This window comes from Amborella trichopoda, chromosome 12, assembly GCF_054954075.1.
Source record: "Amborella trichopoda isolate Santa Cruz 75 chromosome 12, AtrichopodaSantaCruz75HAP2 v2.0, whole genome shotgun sequence".
Classification (NCBI taxonomy): Eukaryota; Viridiplantae; Streptophyta; class Magnoliopsida; order Amborellales; family Amborellaceae; genus Amborella; species Amborella trichopoda.
Genome location: NC_142347.1, coordinates 30,835,019 through 30,853,197, shown reverse-complemented (window position 1 = coordinate 30,853,197; position 18,179 = coordinate 30,835,019). Strand labels below are relative to the sequence as shown.

The window sequence follows — 18,179 nt, the reverse complement described above, 5'->3', positions numbered from 1 at the left end:
TTAACATACTCCATTTGACTATGTGCATCTTTCATAAGGTAAATACCTGAAGAATGATTGCCCGCTATTGGCATGGTTATTGTAATGGTGAATCATTGATATCTCTGAAAAATCTACTCCACTGGAAAGTCCAACTCTATTATCCAAACTGCTACAGAAATTAAGGAAAAAAAGTTCAGGAAAGCCATCTTCCAGTCTCATTGTAATAGTGGATCATTGATATCTCTGAAATATCTACCCATGTGATAGACCAACTATATTATCCAAACTCCAAAAGTAATTAGGAAAAGAAACATTTCAAAATGAATACATATATATATATAGGAAAAAGTTTTTGTCAACCCAAGGGCTGATGCAATAGTATACACCCATTGGCCCCAAAACCGATCGGATGCCCACATTTGGGTTTGTCTTTGAATTTGTTATTTTGGTTTTACAAATCTAAATCACTTAAAATATTGAGCGTCTACTGTTTAAAAATAGGCAGACTTAATAAACAATTCAAAAAATAAATTATCCAAAATACCCCTGAAAGTTCTATGTATATTTTGGTCAATTTATTATCTGTAAATTATTTTTTAATAGTTTTATTAGGTGTGCCTTAATGAAAAAAGTGGACACTCAAAATTTCAAGCGATTTAGAATTTTAGAAAAAAGATTAAAATTCAAATATAAAATTACATCGTGATCGTCAAATCAACCCAAATTCAATCAAGGCCATTGGGCATACACTATTGCATCAGTCATTGGTCGTATAAAGGCCTTATGAGAGCATTTAACCAAATTTACTATAGTAGAACAATAAACTCAAGTGGGAGTATGGTCCAGAGAGACCAAAGATGGCAATATTGTTTTGTCGAGACTCAAACTAGCCTTGACAAGCTAGGTCAGTCGAATACTAAAACCCTAAATACCTGGGCATAGAGCACAACCGATGAGGGTTAGCAAGGTTATCCCTTGATAAAGTCAGAGTTGCCCAAGGTAGAGAGCCAAGGGATTATATGACCCTTTGTGATTTGTAGGCCTATAGGGACGAGAGCCAAAGCATCATCTTATACCATCACACAACAAGTACACATAATAGCCATATCGAGAAGCAAATCATCATTGACGGTGATACATGTACATGTGCGAGAGATAAGCCCCATATTTTAAAATCAATAATATAAAAAAAAATAGCAATCATTTTCTAAAAATCATTTTCGTTATTTTAAAATCAATAATATACATGGGGGCACATTATACTCCATCTGCCCCACTAGAATAATTGCATGTGGGCGGTATGTAGGACCCACTTGGCACCTCATGAGAGGCACGCCCCATACATCGATATTCTTTCATATTTTGTGGTACACCAAAATTAGCCACTCAATCAATTTGATTTGAAAAGGAAAGTTTGTGCAATTAAAGAGATTTAAATTTTCAAAAGAGCATGTGTAAGAGCCAATATGGAAAATTAATAAAAAGAGAAATATATTTCCCATATTATGCATATTCGATGGGATAAGGTTAAGGAAGTTTAAGGATAAGGTACTAGCACCTTCTTTTTAATCATGATGGTTGATCAAAGGATTGTAAGGCTAAGACCTCTCACTCCACTGGTCTCCCATGATCAATGGTCTGGATCTATTCTCCATAAAGATGGCTAACCCTAGAAAACCCTAACTCTTAGGATGAGTCTATAAATAGTTGCTATGGGGGTCCCAAATATCTACACCTTTACTTGGCTCTCTTTCTCTCTCCCTCACAAGGTGGCACGCTACCCTCTCTCTCATCTCTCTCTAGAGCTCTCTAAGAGCTAGAAATATTTTGTAAGAAAAAGAAAGAGGGGGCACGCCCCAGTTCTTGAGCTTTGAGTAGGTGAGCCCCATGCAATACCTAAGCCTAGTTTTGTTCCACTTTGCTCTCTGTGATTGAAGGGTTCATAGCCTAGACTTCCCATACTTATAAGATTTTAGAAAGACCTTGATCCCCTGAGCCATGGGAGAAGGAGACCCGGAGTAGGGTGTATCAAGTCCAATTGAGGTCATCTTTTGGCACATTGTTTTCTGTTTATGCAGTTTGTGTTTCTTGATCCCAACCAAGTCTTATGGATTTTTGTTATTGAAACAAGAGAGTTTTATTAAAAGGCAGCAAGTGAGAATCTATTTTGTAATTCATCTTTTGTTTATTTTGAGTTTATTTTGTATTTGGAACCTAGTAAGTGTTTAGCCAGTAGAAAAGAGAAAAATTAAAAACCGCATACACCATGCTAGTTCACCCTATCCAACTTTCAAATACAACACTGGTTAGGATTTGCGGTTTGGTTCAAGTTGAAAGCTCTAAAAGGACAAGGAGAAGACCCAAAAGAACATGAATGAAAGTAGTGGGAAGAGATATGGTGGCTTATGGTTTTACTGAAGGTATACCCTTGATAGAGAAGAATGGAAGAAACAAGATTTATTTAGTCCATCCCATATAGTTGGGACAAGGCTCGGTTGATGATGATGATAATATACATATAGAGTCAGTATGTAAAAGTGAGAAGCAAGAAAGTACAATACAATCCAATGGACTCGGAAAGCCATCGTCCAAAGCAGAGCAATCATCATCCAATAAAATGTTGGGTGGCAATGAAGTGCAAGCTATTAAGCACAATGAAGGAGATTGTGGCTCTCCCTTATATGAAAATTAGAGTTAAACAGTTCAAGAAATGTTATTATCTAATCAAAAGTTTGACAAATACAGAGCCATTAACAATTTAGGCATGCAATATGGTTAATTACTCATTAAACAACAGTCTGCAATTTTACTTTATATGAAAATCCAAGCATCTGATTCAAGGTTTATAAATGACCCTTAAAAAGTTTTAAATACATTAAATACAAACTTACACAGCATCTGGACAACTTTAACTGTAAGAAAATTTCTAGTTATGAAATTCTTTTTTAACTCATTTGCATCATTGTACAAAACTACTTTATTTTCTGCATGTGGAGTATGATCTAGGAAAGCTAGGTCCCAATATTAGCACTTTGGGACCCTTGACATCCCTTAGCTCTCAAGAAAGGACCCACTAACATTCTTTGCTTACAATCTTCTAGACTTAATCTCTTCATGAAGTACACCACATCACCTTTCCAATTCAGTGGAAACAATATGTCTTATACGGTAAAACATTATTTGCTTACAATCTTCTAGACTTAATCTCTTCATGAAGATACCACATCACCTTTCCAATTCAGTGGAAAAAATAGGTCTTACAAAGTAAGAGATTCTTCTTCTGCATCATTGCGCAATTTCTCTATCTTCTGACTAGGTATATAATCTCGAAATGCAAGTTCTCAATATTAGGACTTTGGGAAACTGCAACAACTCTTAGATTCAAGAGAAGGATCCATCAACAATCCTGGGGTACATCTTTCATCAATTTCGTCAATGCCTTACTTCTACCTCTCCACCATAGCTGAAAAGACGAATGTTTTATAAGTTTGAGATTCTTGATTACCTTGAGTTAGACTAAACTGAGTGGAAGGGGCAAAAGCTAAGGAAATCGATGGATATCATCTTTGATATATAGGAAAAGATAATAATAAAAATAACATAGGTATAATAGTAGACGAATATTTAAAAGATAAAATAGTTGATGTCAAGAGAGTGGGTGATAGGCTCCTATTAATTAAACTTGTGTTAGGGGATGAGATAATTAATGTAATTGGTGCTTGTGTACCACAGGTAGGACTAGATGATAGAATTAAGAGACAATTTTGGAAGTACATGGTGGACTAGTCCAAGGATTACCAAATGGAGAGAGGGTTTTTATAGGAGGGGACTTAAATGGTCATGTAGGAAAAGATAGTAAAGGATATAAAAGGGTAAATGGGGAATATGGCCCTAGGGAAAGAAAATAGATGAGTGATGTTATTTTGGATTTTACTGGCTTACAACCTAGTAATTGCAAACACCAGCTTTCAAAAGCAAGATGAACATTTAATAACTAACAAAAGTGGATCATATAAAAGCCAGATAAACTTCTTTCTAGTTAAGAAGGCAGATCGGCCATCATTAAAGATTGTAAGGTTATCCTAGGAGAGAATTTAACCACGCAAGATTGTAAGGTTATCCTAGCATAAAGAGATAGAAGAGAAGGAAATTAATAAGTGTCCAAGAACTAGGAGGCAGAATTTAAAAAGGGAGAAAATAGATTGTTTAAGAATAAATTGGTAAAAAAAGGAAAATAGAATTTTGAGCACAAAGTTATTGTTATGTTTATGTGGAATGACATGTCTTTCTGTATTAAAAAAGTCGCAAGAGAAGTTTTAGGAGAAACTATAAGGAAAAGAAGTCCCGATAAGGAAATTTTGTGGTTGAGTGATGAGGTTTAAAAGGCTATCAGTGAAAAACGATCATGTTATAAAGCTTGACAATATAATAGAAATGATCAAAACCTAGAAGAATATAAAAATATTACGAAAAATGCTAAGAAAATAATAAGGTTAAACTTAATGTATATAATGTCTATACAATACACTAGGAACAAGAGAAGGTGAAAAAGATGTCTTCAAATCAACAAATATGAGAGAGGAAGTATAAGGATCTAAATCATATTAAATGCATTAAAAGTGAGGATCAGAGGAATTGATGAAGCATGATGAAGTTAATAAAATATGAAGAATTAATTTTCAAAAAATTGTTAAATTGCAAACACTGTAGGAGCACGGAGTTATGAAGAACCTTAGAAATAAATGAGGTCGGACGCCATAGATATATTCATAGGATTAGGATATCTGAAATGAAACAAACCTTAAGAAAAATGAAGATAGGAATAGCTTTAGGATCGATGCAGCCCAAAATACTGCTTTTAAGTACCCACAAAATGATAAATTAGTCATTGAGTCTATCCTTTTGTCTTTTATGTATTTATTACGTCTTTTTATTCACTTAGAGGCATAAGTAGTAACCCGAGCCAAGCCCGGCTTGAATGGATAAGGAAGAATAATGCATTGCAGCAGTGGACAGGAGGGAAACCCATCAATGTCATCTACTTGTTGAGAGAGTGATATTCAATACAGTGCAGACAAGGACAACCCCAGACAGACTTCAGCTCAACGTACCTATGAGACGAATGACATGTGTTCAGACCAGCAAAGCCCGAGACATAACATAGCCCCACAATCACCGGGAGAAGTCAGAGTCTCAAGTGCGTAGAGGCTACCTGAGAAGGGACAATCGAGTTTAGACGTATATTATTAGGTCATGTTGGCAAGATATATGATGGGCTACTATGTCCTGCGGTTTGTAGAGGACTCAACAATTAGTTAGCAACCCCTTGATTAACGTAGGAACATGACCAACGAGGTATGACCTAGACGAATGAATTTTTACCCAAGACCCAAAAGAGGTAACATTGGATCTAGAGACCTTTATGTTTCTCCTGACAGTGGTAGGACATAGCTTTTGTCTCTCAGGTAGGGCATAGCACAGTAATCCGCAATGAGAGATTGGTCCCTCGCAACCATGAAAGAATTTATAACAAAGAGTTATGATTACTTTAGATGGATGGCCAAGATTAAGGCTTGTTTAGGGTTTTCTAATATAAAGGATGTGCTCACGCATAATGGATGATGTGATGAACTTTTATTCAAAACTCGATATCAACAAGTGCTCCTTCTTTTACCTTTGGTTTTTTAATCTCTCTCAATTTCTGGATCGTCCCAATATCCTTCTTTGCTAAAACCCTAGCTCAAGCTCCTAGGATTTCTTCAAGTTGGTATCAGAGTCCGATGATCAGTAAGGACAGTACTGCAACACAGTATTGTAGCATGGTATGGAAGCACAATACTATATAGCATGTTACTGTAACACATTATTGTAGCACAGTATTGTACCATCAATTTTTGTGTCGAGATCAACAGTCATACCTCCACGCAAAGGAAAAGGAGGAAAAGTGACAACCATAGAAGCTTTTGATGCTAGTTTGTAAGAAGGGATTGCAAATATGAGGAGACTAGTTGAAACCCTAGCTCTGTGTTTGGCGTAGATGAAAGCCCATCTCAAGAATATGAGAAGCCCCATCTCAAGAATCTGAGATCGAGGCAGATGAAGAATCCATAAATCCCTTCCATGATCAAGCTCCAAGGACAGAGCTAGATGATTGTACAGATAGGGATAGTAGGAGGTGGGAAACGGGTCTCAAGGCTGAGATCCCAAAGTCTATGGAGGTTTAACGGTTTAGGAATTTATTGATTGGCTGAATACAGTGAAGCGGATATTGGAGTTACAAGGAGGTTACTGAGAAAAAGAAGCAACTTTAGTCACGGTAAAGTTTAGGGGACAAGCTTCGGCCTAGTAGGAACAATTGAAGATGACACGTACACAACTAGGAAAGCCAAAATTCATAGATTGGGCAAAGATGAAGCATAAGGTAAAGAGGCTTTTCTGCCATTCAATTACTTGCATACTCTATATTAATGTTTAAATAATCTTCGACAAGGAAGTAGGTTGGTCGATGACTATATGGCAGAGTTATATCAGCTGGTTTCATGTACTGAGCTTTCTGAGGATGATGACCAGCTGGTAGCGCGATATACTAGAGGTCTTAGGTAGTCTCTACAGGATCTGTTGAATCTCCACACCTTCTGGACTGTATCTGAGTCATATCAGCATGCCTCGGTAGTGGAGACACAACAAAACCGAGATCAATTCAGATCTGGAAATATGCCAGCAGTAGGGGCCAGATTTGGGCCAAGGTTTGGACAGGTGCAGAAGCAGGTTGTGGGAGTCTGGCAGCGACAATCTGGGGTCCAGAGAGGGGCCGCAGCCCCACAGATGGGGCATCCTATTGGTCAGGGCCAGAAATTAAGAAAACAGGTTGGTAGTTCGACAATAAAGTGTTTCAAGTGCGGAAAACAACTCTAGCCGAGAGGGAAAACAACTATTGATCGAAGAGAACGATTCAATTGATGCAGATGTCAGTGTTGATCATGTTTTTGATGATTACGGTGATGAAGAGGTCACTTCTTCATGGAGATGTTGGTGAAGAAGCATTAGTGGCCAGAAGGAGCTTTTGGGGCCAAAAGAGGACACACAAGAAGATTGGTTGCAAACCAATATATTTCGTGCACAATTGGAGGAAAGGTTTGTACCATGGTGATTGATAGTGGCAGTTGCGAAAATGTTGTGTCAGAGAAGGCCGTGACAAAGCTGCATTTGAGAGTAAAATGCCATCCACATCCCTACAAATTGTCCCAGTTCAAAAAGCGCAATGAGATAGCAGTCTCTAAATGTTGCCTAGTTTCTTTTTCCATTGGCCAGCACTATAATGACAATGTGTTGTGTAACATGGAATGGATGCATGTCATGTCTTGTTGGGGAGCCCTTGGCAGTATGATAGGCATGCCATACATGATGGGTGCAAGAATACTTTACCTTTGGAAGAATAATCTGAAATTTATTCTAGCCCCATTCAAAGAGCTTGGACCAAAACCTAAACATCGGGAGGGTACCAATTTTCTTTCTTTGGCCAGATTTACAGAGCAAATGAAGGAATCTGGGGTTGCGTTTGCCCTTAAAGGTGACGAATAGTGGTTGAACCACTTGTTCAATAGTGGTCGAACCACTTAAAGCTGATGAATCCAAGGTCCGAGCAATTTTAGATTGGCCAGCGCTGAAGTCGATCCATGATGTGCATAGTTTTCACAGTCTAGCCTCATTCTATCAGCACTTCATACATTATTTCAGCACTATTATGGCACCTCTCACTGATTGTATAAAGAAAAAAGTCCTCTAATGGACCCCACAAGCAGAAAAGAGCTTCACCGAGATCAAGTTGAGGATATCGGTAGCACCAGTGTTAGTGCTTCCAGACTGTGACAAAGTCTTCGGAGTAGATTGCTTCTAAGGTCGGTATTGGTGCAATGTTAAGTCAAGATGGTAGGCCCGTAGCTTATTTCAGCGAGAAATTGAATGGCACCAAGCAGAGGTATTCTGCTTATAATGTCGAGTTCTATGCTATTGTGCAAACTTTAAGAGACACTACCTGATCCAACAGGAATTCATTATTTATTCCGATCACGAGGTGTTAAAGCACATTAATGGCCAGCATAAGTTGAATCATCGACATGCCAAGTGGCTGGCATACCTTTTACCCTGAAGCATAAATCCAGTGCACAAAATAAGGTGGCGGATGCACTGAGGAGAGCCTCTTTGCTTACTACTATGCAGGCTCAAGTGTTGGGCTTTGACACTTTCCGAGACCTTTTCTCAGCAGACACACACTTTGGGACAATTCTTCAGGAGGTTGATTTAGGCCGGCGTGATGATTATGTTGTGCATGATGGGTTTCTTTTCAAAAGGAATCATCTGTGTCTTCCTGATTGGTCTTTGAGGCAGCAAACTATCCAAGAGTACATGGCGAGGGAAACTTTGGCAGAGATAAGATTTTGGCTTTGGTTAGTGATGATTATGATTGGCCAAAGTTAAAGCAGGACGTGAGTATATATGTAAACAAATGCCATATTTGTCAAGTCTCTAAGGGGACAGCTATTAATGCTGATCTATACATGCCATTACCCATTCCACAGTTGCCCTGGACAGATGTGAGTATGGATTTTGTCCGAGGTTTGCCACGTACACAGTGAAGTACGGACTCAGAGTTCTTTGTGGTCAATCGATTTTCTAAGATGGCTCATCCTCTAGCTTGTAGGAAAACCATGGATGCCTCGCATATTGCACATTTGTTCTTCAAGGGGATTGTTAGATTGCATGGTGTGCCTAGATCTACTACTTTTGACCGTGATCAGAAGTTTATTAGTCATTTTGACGGAGCTTGTGCAAGAATCTTGGCACTTCACTGAATGTCAACATTGCGTAGCACCCATAAACAGATAGTCAGACTGAAGTGGTAAATCGGAGCTTAGGAAATTTGATTCGGAGTTTAGTGGGCAACAATTTAAGCAGCGGGATCAGACGTTAGCTATAGCCGAGTTTGCTTTTAACAGGTCCCAGAATCGCTCCACAGGATTTAGTCCTTTTGAGATTGTTTATGGTAGAACCCAAGGAGTGCACTTGATTTAGCACCAGTTCGCCATATGGAACAAGTTAGTGGCAAGGCGGAGGATTTGATCGAACACATCAAATTTGCTCATGACAAGGTTTGGCAGCAGTTAGAAGAGTCCAATGCCAAATATAAAGCAGCCGCTGAAAAGCATCACTGGCATATGATTTTTGATGTTCGTGATTTTGTGTAGGCAGTCATGACTAAGGATAGATTTCCAGCTGGGCAATATCATAAGCTGAGCCAATGCAAGATTGGACCATGTGAAGTGGTACAGAAGATTAAGGACAATGCCTACAAATTGAAGCTTCCTAACCATATTCTTTTTAATGTCAAACATCTCATTCCATATCGTGATGATACCTCAGGAGATGAGCCGCCAAATTCGAGAGCGGATTCTTTAGAGAAAGGGGGGGACTGATGCAGCCTAAGTAGTGGGTTCTAAAGTTTATTCATTCACGGCATAAGTAGTGGGTTCTAAAGTTTTTTATGTCTTTTTATTCACTTACAGCCTTTTATAATAAAGGGTCATTGATGGATGGCCAGGATTAAGTCTTGTTTAGGGTTTTCTCACATAAGGGATGTCCTCAGGCATAATGGATGATTATGTTATGGACTTTTATTCAAAACCATAGAGCAGCAAGTGCTCCTTTTATCTCTGGTTTTTTAATCTTTCTCTATTTTTGGAACTTCCCTATCTCCTTCATTGCTAAAAGCCTTGCTCAAGCTACTAGGTTTCCTCCAAGGAAGACACCTTTACCTATCCCCACGAATCGAACAATACTATGTTATTCCCCTTAAGAACAAAGGAAATGCCAGACAAATTGAGAAAAAGTATCGCGGTACCTGTTTCTAAGAACAAATGAGTCATACAGAATTGTACGAACTATCGAGGGATCAAACTTACAAGCCATACTATTAAGCTTGGGGAGAGAGTGATTGAGCAACAACTAAAGTATAAAATAAGTGTATCAAAAAATTAGTTCCATTTTATGCTAGGGAGGTCAACAATTGAGGCTATTTTCCTACTCAGGCAACTGATTGAGAAGTTTAAGGAGAAGGGAAAAGACCTCCACATGGTTTTCATTGATTTTAAAAAAGCATAAGAAACGACACCTAGAGAGTTAATAGTGGATGTTGGAAAAGAAAAAGGTCTCAAGAGGATATATTAACATAGTGAGAAATATGTATGAGGAAGCACTAACTAGTGTGAGGACAGCTAGTGGAGAGACAAGTAAGTTTTCACTTTTCAGTCTGTAGGCCTGCATCAAGGATCAGCATTGAGCCCATATCTCGTTGTTTTAGTTATGGACGAGTTAACTATGTATCTACAAGATGAAGCGCCATGGTTTATGTTATTCACTGTTGACATAATTTTGATTGATGACACTAAAGGTAACGTCAATGCAAAATTAGAACTTAAAAAGGATATTCTAGAATCTAAATGTTTTAAAATTAGCCAGATGAAGACAAAATATACAGAATGCAAATTTAACAATAATAGGAGTAAAAACAAGTAGTTAAGATCGATAACCAAGATACTATTTTCGATATCTCGGTTGATAATCCAAAAGAATGGAGATATTGAGGAAGATGTCATGCATAGAATTAGAGCTATGTGGTCGAGGTGGACATGTGCATCCAGAGTTTTATGTAATTGTTGCATCTCAATGAAATTGAGGGGGAAGTTCTTTAGGGCGGCTATAAGACCAGTCATGCGTTTTGGGACGAGATGTTGGGCGGTCAAAAAATAACATATTCGTATGCTGGGCATAGTTGAGATGAGGATGTTGAGATGGATGAGTGGCAAGGCAAGAAATGAGAGAATTTGGAGTAAATATATTCAAGGGAACTGAGGGGTGGCTTCAATAGGAGATAGGATGAGGAAAAGTAATGGGCTATCTAATACAACAACGGTTAGGAGATGCGATTTGGTTCACGTGGAAGGCTCTAAAAGGGCAAAGGAAATACCCAAAAGGACATCAATGGAAGTAGTAAGAAGAGATAAAACGACTAATGGTTTGACTGAGGGTATCGTATTTGATAGAGCATAATAGCATAACAGAATTCATATAGCCAACCCCAAATAGTTAGGATAAGGTTCGGATGATAATAATGATGATGATTTTAAGAGATTGAAATTAGGTTGGGCATATTTGGCTTTTCATTTTTCTTTGTAGACATCCTCCACGTGTCTCCCGCCCACACAGATGTCGCCTCCACCGTCTCTTCTAGTTGTGGTTCATCTCTCCATGACGGCTGCATTAAATCCTCAGCCTCTACCCTTTGACCCCTCCCCTTTCTTTACGTTGACACTTAGAACAACTGCTCCTTCTCCGAGGCCCACTTTCTCTGACTCTTCGTCTCCATCCCCGCTCATAGCTGATGGAACCTATCAAGAAACCCCTCCCTTATCTGGTCTTCTATCCTACAACTCATCCCCCATCCCCTTTCAAACCAATTCCTGGCCCTCCTCCCTTACTCCAGTAATAGTTACTACCCTTCCCCCCTTCATCCTCCTCCTGCTACCCCTACTCTCCCCCTCCCTCTTGAACCCTTCAATCCCAGCACATCTCCCCCCCCCCCTCGTTCCCATGCCTCGTCGAGAAAAACAATACCCCACCTACCCTAGCAGGTTGCACCGCCCCCCCCCCCCACCACCAAGTACCCCTCCTACCCAGCAAGCAGCACCTCCCCCTCCCCCCCCACACCAAGTCCCCCAACATCACCCCACCCTCATTAACCTCCTCCTCCCCTGAATTTCATTCATACTGCCACCCCTCCACCCTTCTCCACCCCCAATACGTGAATTGCCCCAAGTTCCCAACCCCTACACCCCTATCCTCTTGGCCCCCTGCTATTCGTTTTCTTCAAGTCATGCCCAGAGAACCTCACTCCCTCTAACCCATTCGCCTCCACCTTACCCAACCCTCCTGATTCCAGCCTCCAGTTCTCAGACCTCAAGGAGTTGGTCCCCATCCCTCTCGAGATGAGATTTGCCCTTAATGTTGCGCAGGCTTCGGGAGGGTACCCTCCCCCCTGCATCCCACCCTTGAACTACTTTTTTCCTCATCCCACTCTTCCTTCATCTCCCCCCTGAAGAGACCCCTCCTTTTGCTGCTGCTCAGCCTTTCCCTGGTACAGTGTTCCCCCATCATACACAAAACCCACCCCCTGTCTCTAATTTCAACTCAGACATCTAGTCCACTATCTCGACCGATTCTAGGGAGCTCGAAAGAATAGACCGAGCCGAGCTCCTCTTGGCAAACATAATTGACGATTGTGGCCTTGCTTTCTCGGGAGACATCTCAAAGATCTCATTGCACCCTAGGACTGTTGCGGGTGCACCTCAGGTAACCTCCTCTCCAAAGCCTATTAAAGGATCTAGGGAGTGACAAAACTTCAAACTGGGGTGAACTATGAAACCCCTAGGAGTTCAGCCCAGTTGATCTCCCTCTCTTCCATTCTACCCCTTAGCCCTAAGAAGAGGAGATCCACCAGGAAACCCTCCCGTCACCCAAACCCGCCTAGATGAGGGCCCTCTGTTGGAATATCAAAGGACTTGGCAAAACACTAAGAGTAGCACTATTCCCTCCCTATTATACTCTCAATTTCCCGATATACTTGCACTTTTTGAAACTAAACTCCCATCTCCTGACCTCCCCCAAGTTAGGAAAATTTGGGGATGAAACCCTATGCTTGGGTCACCAAAGACTCCCAGGTTGCCTCTGGGGGCATTTGGGTCATCTGGAACCCAATTGTCTTCAATGGAATTTCATCCTAGATCCTGGATTACTCTATAACCATTTCTTTTCATCAAAATTCAGATGATTTTATCTTTAGGTCCACCTATGTCTATGGCCCTAATAGCCCATCTCTCAGAGAAAATCTTTGGTTGGAACTCTCCCTCTCAGCCGCTCCTCCCCTCATCCCCTGACTTCTAGGGGAGGGGGGAATTTCAACTCGATCATATGTCCCCATGAGAGATCGAATGGTGGCCGTCTGACTACATCCATGAGAGCTTTCTCAGAATCCATAGAGAGTATCCGCCTCATTGATGTCCACCGATCTTTCACTTGGCCCAATCATGCCTCCATTCCTACAAAATGGCCAAGATAGACCGCTTCCTTTTCAACCTTTCCTAGGAATCTTTTTTCCCATGATCTTGTTCTAGGGCTCTCCCTAAAGCCACCTCAGACCATAAGCCCATGCTCTTAGACACCAACCCAACTCCTTCAAATAAACCTTTCAGGTTCGCGCTTTTCTGGTAGGAAGAACCGTCCTTCGCCCATATGTTCTCTTCCATTTGGTCCTCTGCTTCAGTTTCAGGTTGGGCTGGCTTTAGGCTAACCCACAAACTCCAAATACTTAAAGCTTCTTTGAAACATTGGAGCCAAAACTTGCCTGCAAATTTTAAGGATCCTGTTAGAGCCCACAAATCCACAATCTCAGATCTAGATGTTGTAGAGGAAACCCGCTCTCTTACTCCACATGAAATAGACTCTAGATTTCAGGCTAAAGCAATCCTAGCCCAACTTCTTAGGCAAGAAGAAACAAACAGGTTCCAGCGCTATAGAATCAAATGGCTTAAAGAGGGAGATAGAAACACTGGTTTCTTCCACAAGACTGTCAGCTCTAGACACAGGGGAAATTCTCTTACCCAGGTCTCGGTAGGCTCAAACTATTTCTCTCAACCCACTGAAATTAAGTGCCTCTTCATTAGATACTTTCAAAATCTTTTCTCTAGGCCTTCTCATCCCTGCCCTACTCTGGGGAACCTTACCTTCCCAACTATCTCCCAAGAAGCATCTCATAGCAACCTAATTTGAAAGCCATATTTCGACCTGGATGTTTTTGCGATGCCCTCAATAACCAACGGATGGCAAGTGTTTTTCCACGTGTAGATCCTATAGGCCTTTCTCCATTGAGGAAATCCGTAGAGTTGTATTTGATCACCCCAAAGGCAAAGCTCCTGGACCAGATGGATTTCTAGTAGTGATTTTCCAAAATTTCTAGGACACTACTGCTCCAGACCTCTTAGCTTTCTTTGAAGATTCTTTCACAAAGGCAGGCTCAATTCGGCATTAAACAATACCTTCATTGCTCTTGTCCCCAAAGTAGAAGGAGCTCATAGATTGAGGGACTTCCGCCCAATCAGCCTTCTCAACTCCTCATACAAAATCCTTGCAAAGACTCTTGCCTCCCATCTTCAAGAGGTCCTGACCTTAGTCATTTCCTCAACCCAATATGCCTTTGTGTCTAGCAGGCAAAACCTAGATGGTGCCCTAACAGCTCATGAGGCATCCACTCTAGGTCTATCTCAAGGCAGAAAGGTCTCATTATTAAATTAGACTGGGAGAAGGCTTACGACATAGTTGACTGGGCAAACCTTGATTTCATCCAAAGTCGTATGGGTTTCAGTCCTCGTTGGTGAAACTGGATTCTAGACTGCATTTCTAACCCTTCCTTTCTATTCTCCTTAATGGCTCCCCGGAAAGACTCTTCCAAACTGATAGAGGTCGTAGGCAAGGTGACCCTCTCTCACCCTTCCTCATAGATGAGTTGTTCTCCATAACCATCTTTAAATAGTACGATAGGGGTCATCTCTCGGGACTCCCTTCTAGCACAGTAATCTCGCACCTCCTTTACGCTGATGACACTCATCTTTTGTGATGCCTATCCTAACCAAATTGACTGCTTATGGCAGTTCCTAAGAACTTTTGAGCTCCCTATTGGTATGAAAGTTAATCTTGCCAAAACCAAAATGTTAGGGGTTATGGTCGACAACTCAAAACATGAGAGTCTAGCACTCCGCCTAGGTTGTTCCACAGAATCCCTTCCGTCCTCATACCTAGGTTTGCCCCTCTACATAGGAAAACCTAGAAAACATCTTTGGGACAACCTTATAGAAAAATTTACTTGGAAGTTTGCCTCTTGGAAGGGTCGCTTCTTATGCTTTGGGGTAGAATCACTTTAATCAGCACCACCCTCGCCAGTATCCCCATTTACTCTATCGTTATTCCAAATTCCCATCTCGGGTATAAAGCACCTGGACAAGCTTATGCGAGACTTCCTTTGGTCTGGAGTGGAGGGCTCCCAAAACTACCACTCAGTTGCCTGGGAAAAGGTCTGCATCCCAAAACCATTTGGTGGATTAAGAATAAAAAACCTGAGAACCATGACTCTGGCCCTTTTGGGAAAATGGTGGTGAAAGTTTTCTTCACCTCACCCCTCCTTTGGAAACAAGTTATCAACTCTAAATATGGGATGGGTAATAAAGATTAGATGCCCAAATCCCCCCCATAGGTCCTCGGGAGCTTGGAAGAGCATCTCCTCCACCAAAATAGTTCCTTAACCGCACCAGATTAGGAAATGGTCTTCATATCAAATTCTGGACTGATCTCTGAATTGGTCACTCCCCTCTTAGGATATCCTTCCCCTCGCTTTTCTAACTTGCCACAAATCAAGAAGTACTTATTGCAGACTACATGCAATTCAATGGGTCCAGCCTCGTTTGGATCCCTACCTTTAGAAGAAACCTCTCAGACCAAGAATTTATTTCCCTCACCTTCCTTCTCCAAACTCTTGCACCCATCTTTAGTCTGCTCCTACAACAAGATACCCTAATTTGGTCTCCAAACCCCTCAATATGTTTCTCTGTCTCCTCCTATAACTCTCTCCTACCCGACCTGAACCCCAATCCTCTCCTCAACAAAATTTTGTTCCTGCCTATCCCACATAAAGTTCAAGGTTTCGTTTGGATCAGTGTTTTAAAATGCGGGATGTGGCCAAAAGTGGTGGGGGGGGCGATGCCGCTCAATGCGGTCCAGATGCGGGTGCATCGCGACGATGCGGTCAATAAATATAAAAAAATTCTAAAAAATCTAAAAAAAAATAGGTTAATGCATAGAAAAAAATATGGAGGTGATATATGTGATAGTAGGTATTTTAGTTTAATGATTAACTCAAAAATATTAGTTCTCAGAGATTATGTATCCACTATCCCTTGATAGAAACTAGAAATTTGAAACTAGCTTCATAAAACATTAACAATCAACAACCATAAGCACAAATTTACAACCACAAACTTTAAAGTTACAAAATAGTGATACTACAAACCAAAAGTCCACGTCTCCATGAAGATTAAAGAGTTTTGCAGTCAAGTTCAAAAAGAGTTCAAAGTTAATACAATCATCCATTCACCATAGAAGTCATCTTGAAAGACAATTTTGAAGTTTCAAATGTTAATCAGAGAAGTCGCTTTGAGAGTTGTCATGTGCATCATGAATATCATCCTCGGCAGCCTCCACGTATTCTTCTTCTTCGGTCTCCTTTGAGTCAGCCTCCTCCTCCTCGACCTCCGGAGCTAATGTGCAAATGCGACTAGACCCAGCTCCTCTACTCCTCTGTGCTCTAATGTTAAGTCAGCCTTCTTCATTACTCCCTGTTGCTAGCTCGACATCAAGCCATCTAAGATCCTCACCCTCAAACACACGCTCTCGTCTTGAACCCATGGTTCACGTACTTGTGGAATCACCATCAGCTTCATACAATTGAATAGGGTTGAGCTTCATGCGATTTTGATACCTCTCCCTAAGCCACTCATTATACCGAACATAAACCAAATCATTCAACTTTTTCTGCTCCAACCTTTTTGTTTTTTTGTATGGAGCTGTGGTAGAAAATTGAAATTAGATAAATTAGATATTATATTAGAAAATCGAAATTTGAAATTGAAATTCAAGAAATAAGGATTAAGGAATAAGGAGTTAAGGACTTACATGCTCAAATGCATTCCAATTGCGTTCACAACCAGATGAGCTACATGTGAGATTCAATACTCGAATAGCGAGATGTAGATTTGGTGTCTCGCTATAATGCCGACCATGCAGCTGTATAATATTTTATAATTTAAATTATAATATAGATAAAAATTAAGGGTAAACAAATAAACAATGGAACTATACATAAAGTCATAAACAAATAAGGGTAGTTTTGGCCTTTACTTGGATCTTTAGTGTCCCTATTTCGAGTAGCAATATCTCTCCCAAAGTTTTCCAAGGCTAACTTGAACTTAATTAATTCATGGCTCTGGATCTCATCCTGGATATCTTAGTCAGGCAGCATCCTCTCAAGCACATCTAAAAACCCACCATTTATTACACAATCTGACTCAATAGATGGGTGCTTGTAGTAAAGAGATGGGTTTAGAAAGTAACCGGCTGAATAGAGGTGCCTATGAAGCTGGGTATCTCATCTCCCATCAATAATTTCAAGTATACCCATACGCATATATTCATCATCCTTTAAAAAACATTTTTTATATCTACTCTTGCCCTAGTCATTGCCTCATGTATGTAGCCCATAGCGGGCTTCACATCACCATCAACCAATTGAAGCACTCTCACTAAAGGGCGAGCTACCTCCAATGCAAGAATTATTTGACTCCAAAAAGATATATTCAAAATAAATTTTTCAGCCTTCTCCCATCCTTATGCTTTGAACATTTACTATGACTCCATTGCTGTGAAGCAAACATGGTCCTCAAGGCACTGTTTTGCTTGGCTAAGCTTAGAAGAGTGAGAAATGACGTGGCAAATCTAGTGATACCCAGTCTCACTGATTCTCTCTTCTTTATAAAAAATCTCATCATGCTTAAGACTATGGTGTGATTGTAAATAAATCCAACAACAAACATAGCTCTTGAAATCACCCCACTAAATAAAGATGTACCCATTTCCTTAAGCATAAGATTAACATAATGAGCTACGCAAGGAGTCCAAAACATATGCGTCATGTTCAACGTCAAGAAATGCCAGTTGCGGCATAATTGGCACCATTGTCAGTGACAATTTGTACCACATTTTTCTCTCCAACAAACTCTACAATCTCATCCATCAAGCCACATATGACAAGTATGTAGCATCATGTGACTTGTCTGATGCATCAACAGACTTAACAAAAAAAGTACTTGTTGGACAGTTAATGAATGCCCTCGACTTCCCATCGGACCAACCATCACACATAATAGTGGCCCCATATTTCTCCCATCCTTCTCTTTGAGAAATCAAAATTTTGTTGACATCGAATACAACATCCTTCAACAAGGGCTCCCTAACCTCATGTAGTGAAGCAAGAACAAGTC

At 40.4% G+C, this 18,179-nt stretch overlaps 1 protein-coding gene across 22 annotated transcripts in view; it reads right to left on the bottom strand.

Annotated features, from left to right (window-relative positions):
- Positions 1-18,179, bottom strand: part of LOC18438500 (uncharacterized) — a 33,378-nt gene that overhangs the window by 2,454 nt on the left and 12,745 nt on the right. For 7 of the 22 annotated variants that reach the window (XM_088853545.1, XM_088853546.1, XM_088853548.1 and 4 more), the window contains one exon: positions 47-148. The exons of 6 other annotated variants lie outside the window; for them this stretch is intronic. In XM_088853545.1, coding sequence (XP_088709671.1) covers positions 47-148 — 102 coding nt within the window. Of the gene's footprint in view, positions 1-46; positions 152-3,243; positions 3,446-16,100; positions 16,707-16,815; positions 16,927-18,179 lie in introns of those variants that run through there. 9 more of the 22 variants (XM_088853547.1, XM_020670072.2, XM_088853556.1 and 6 more) reach the window with 3 other exon arrangements.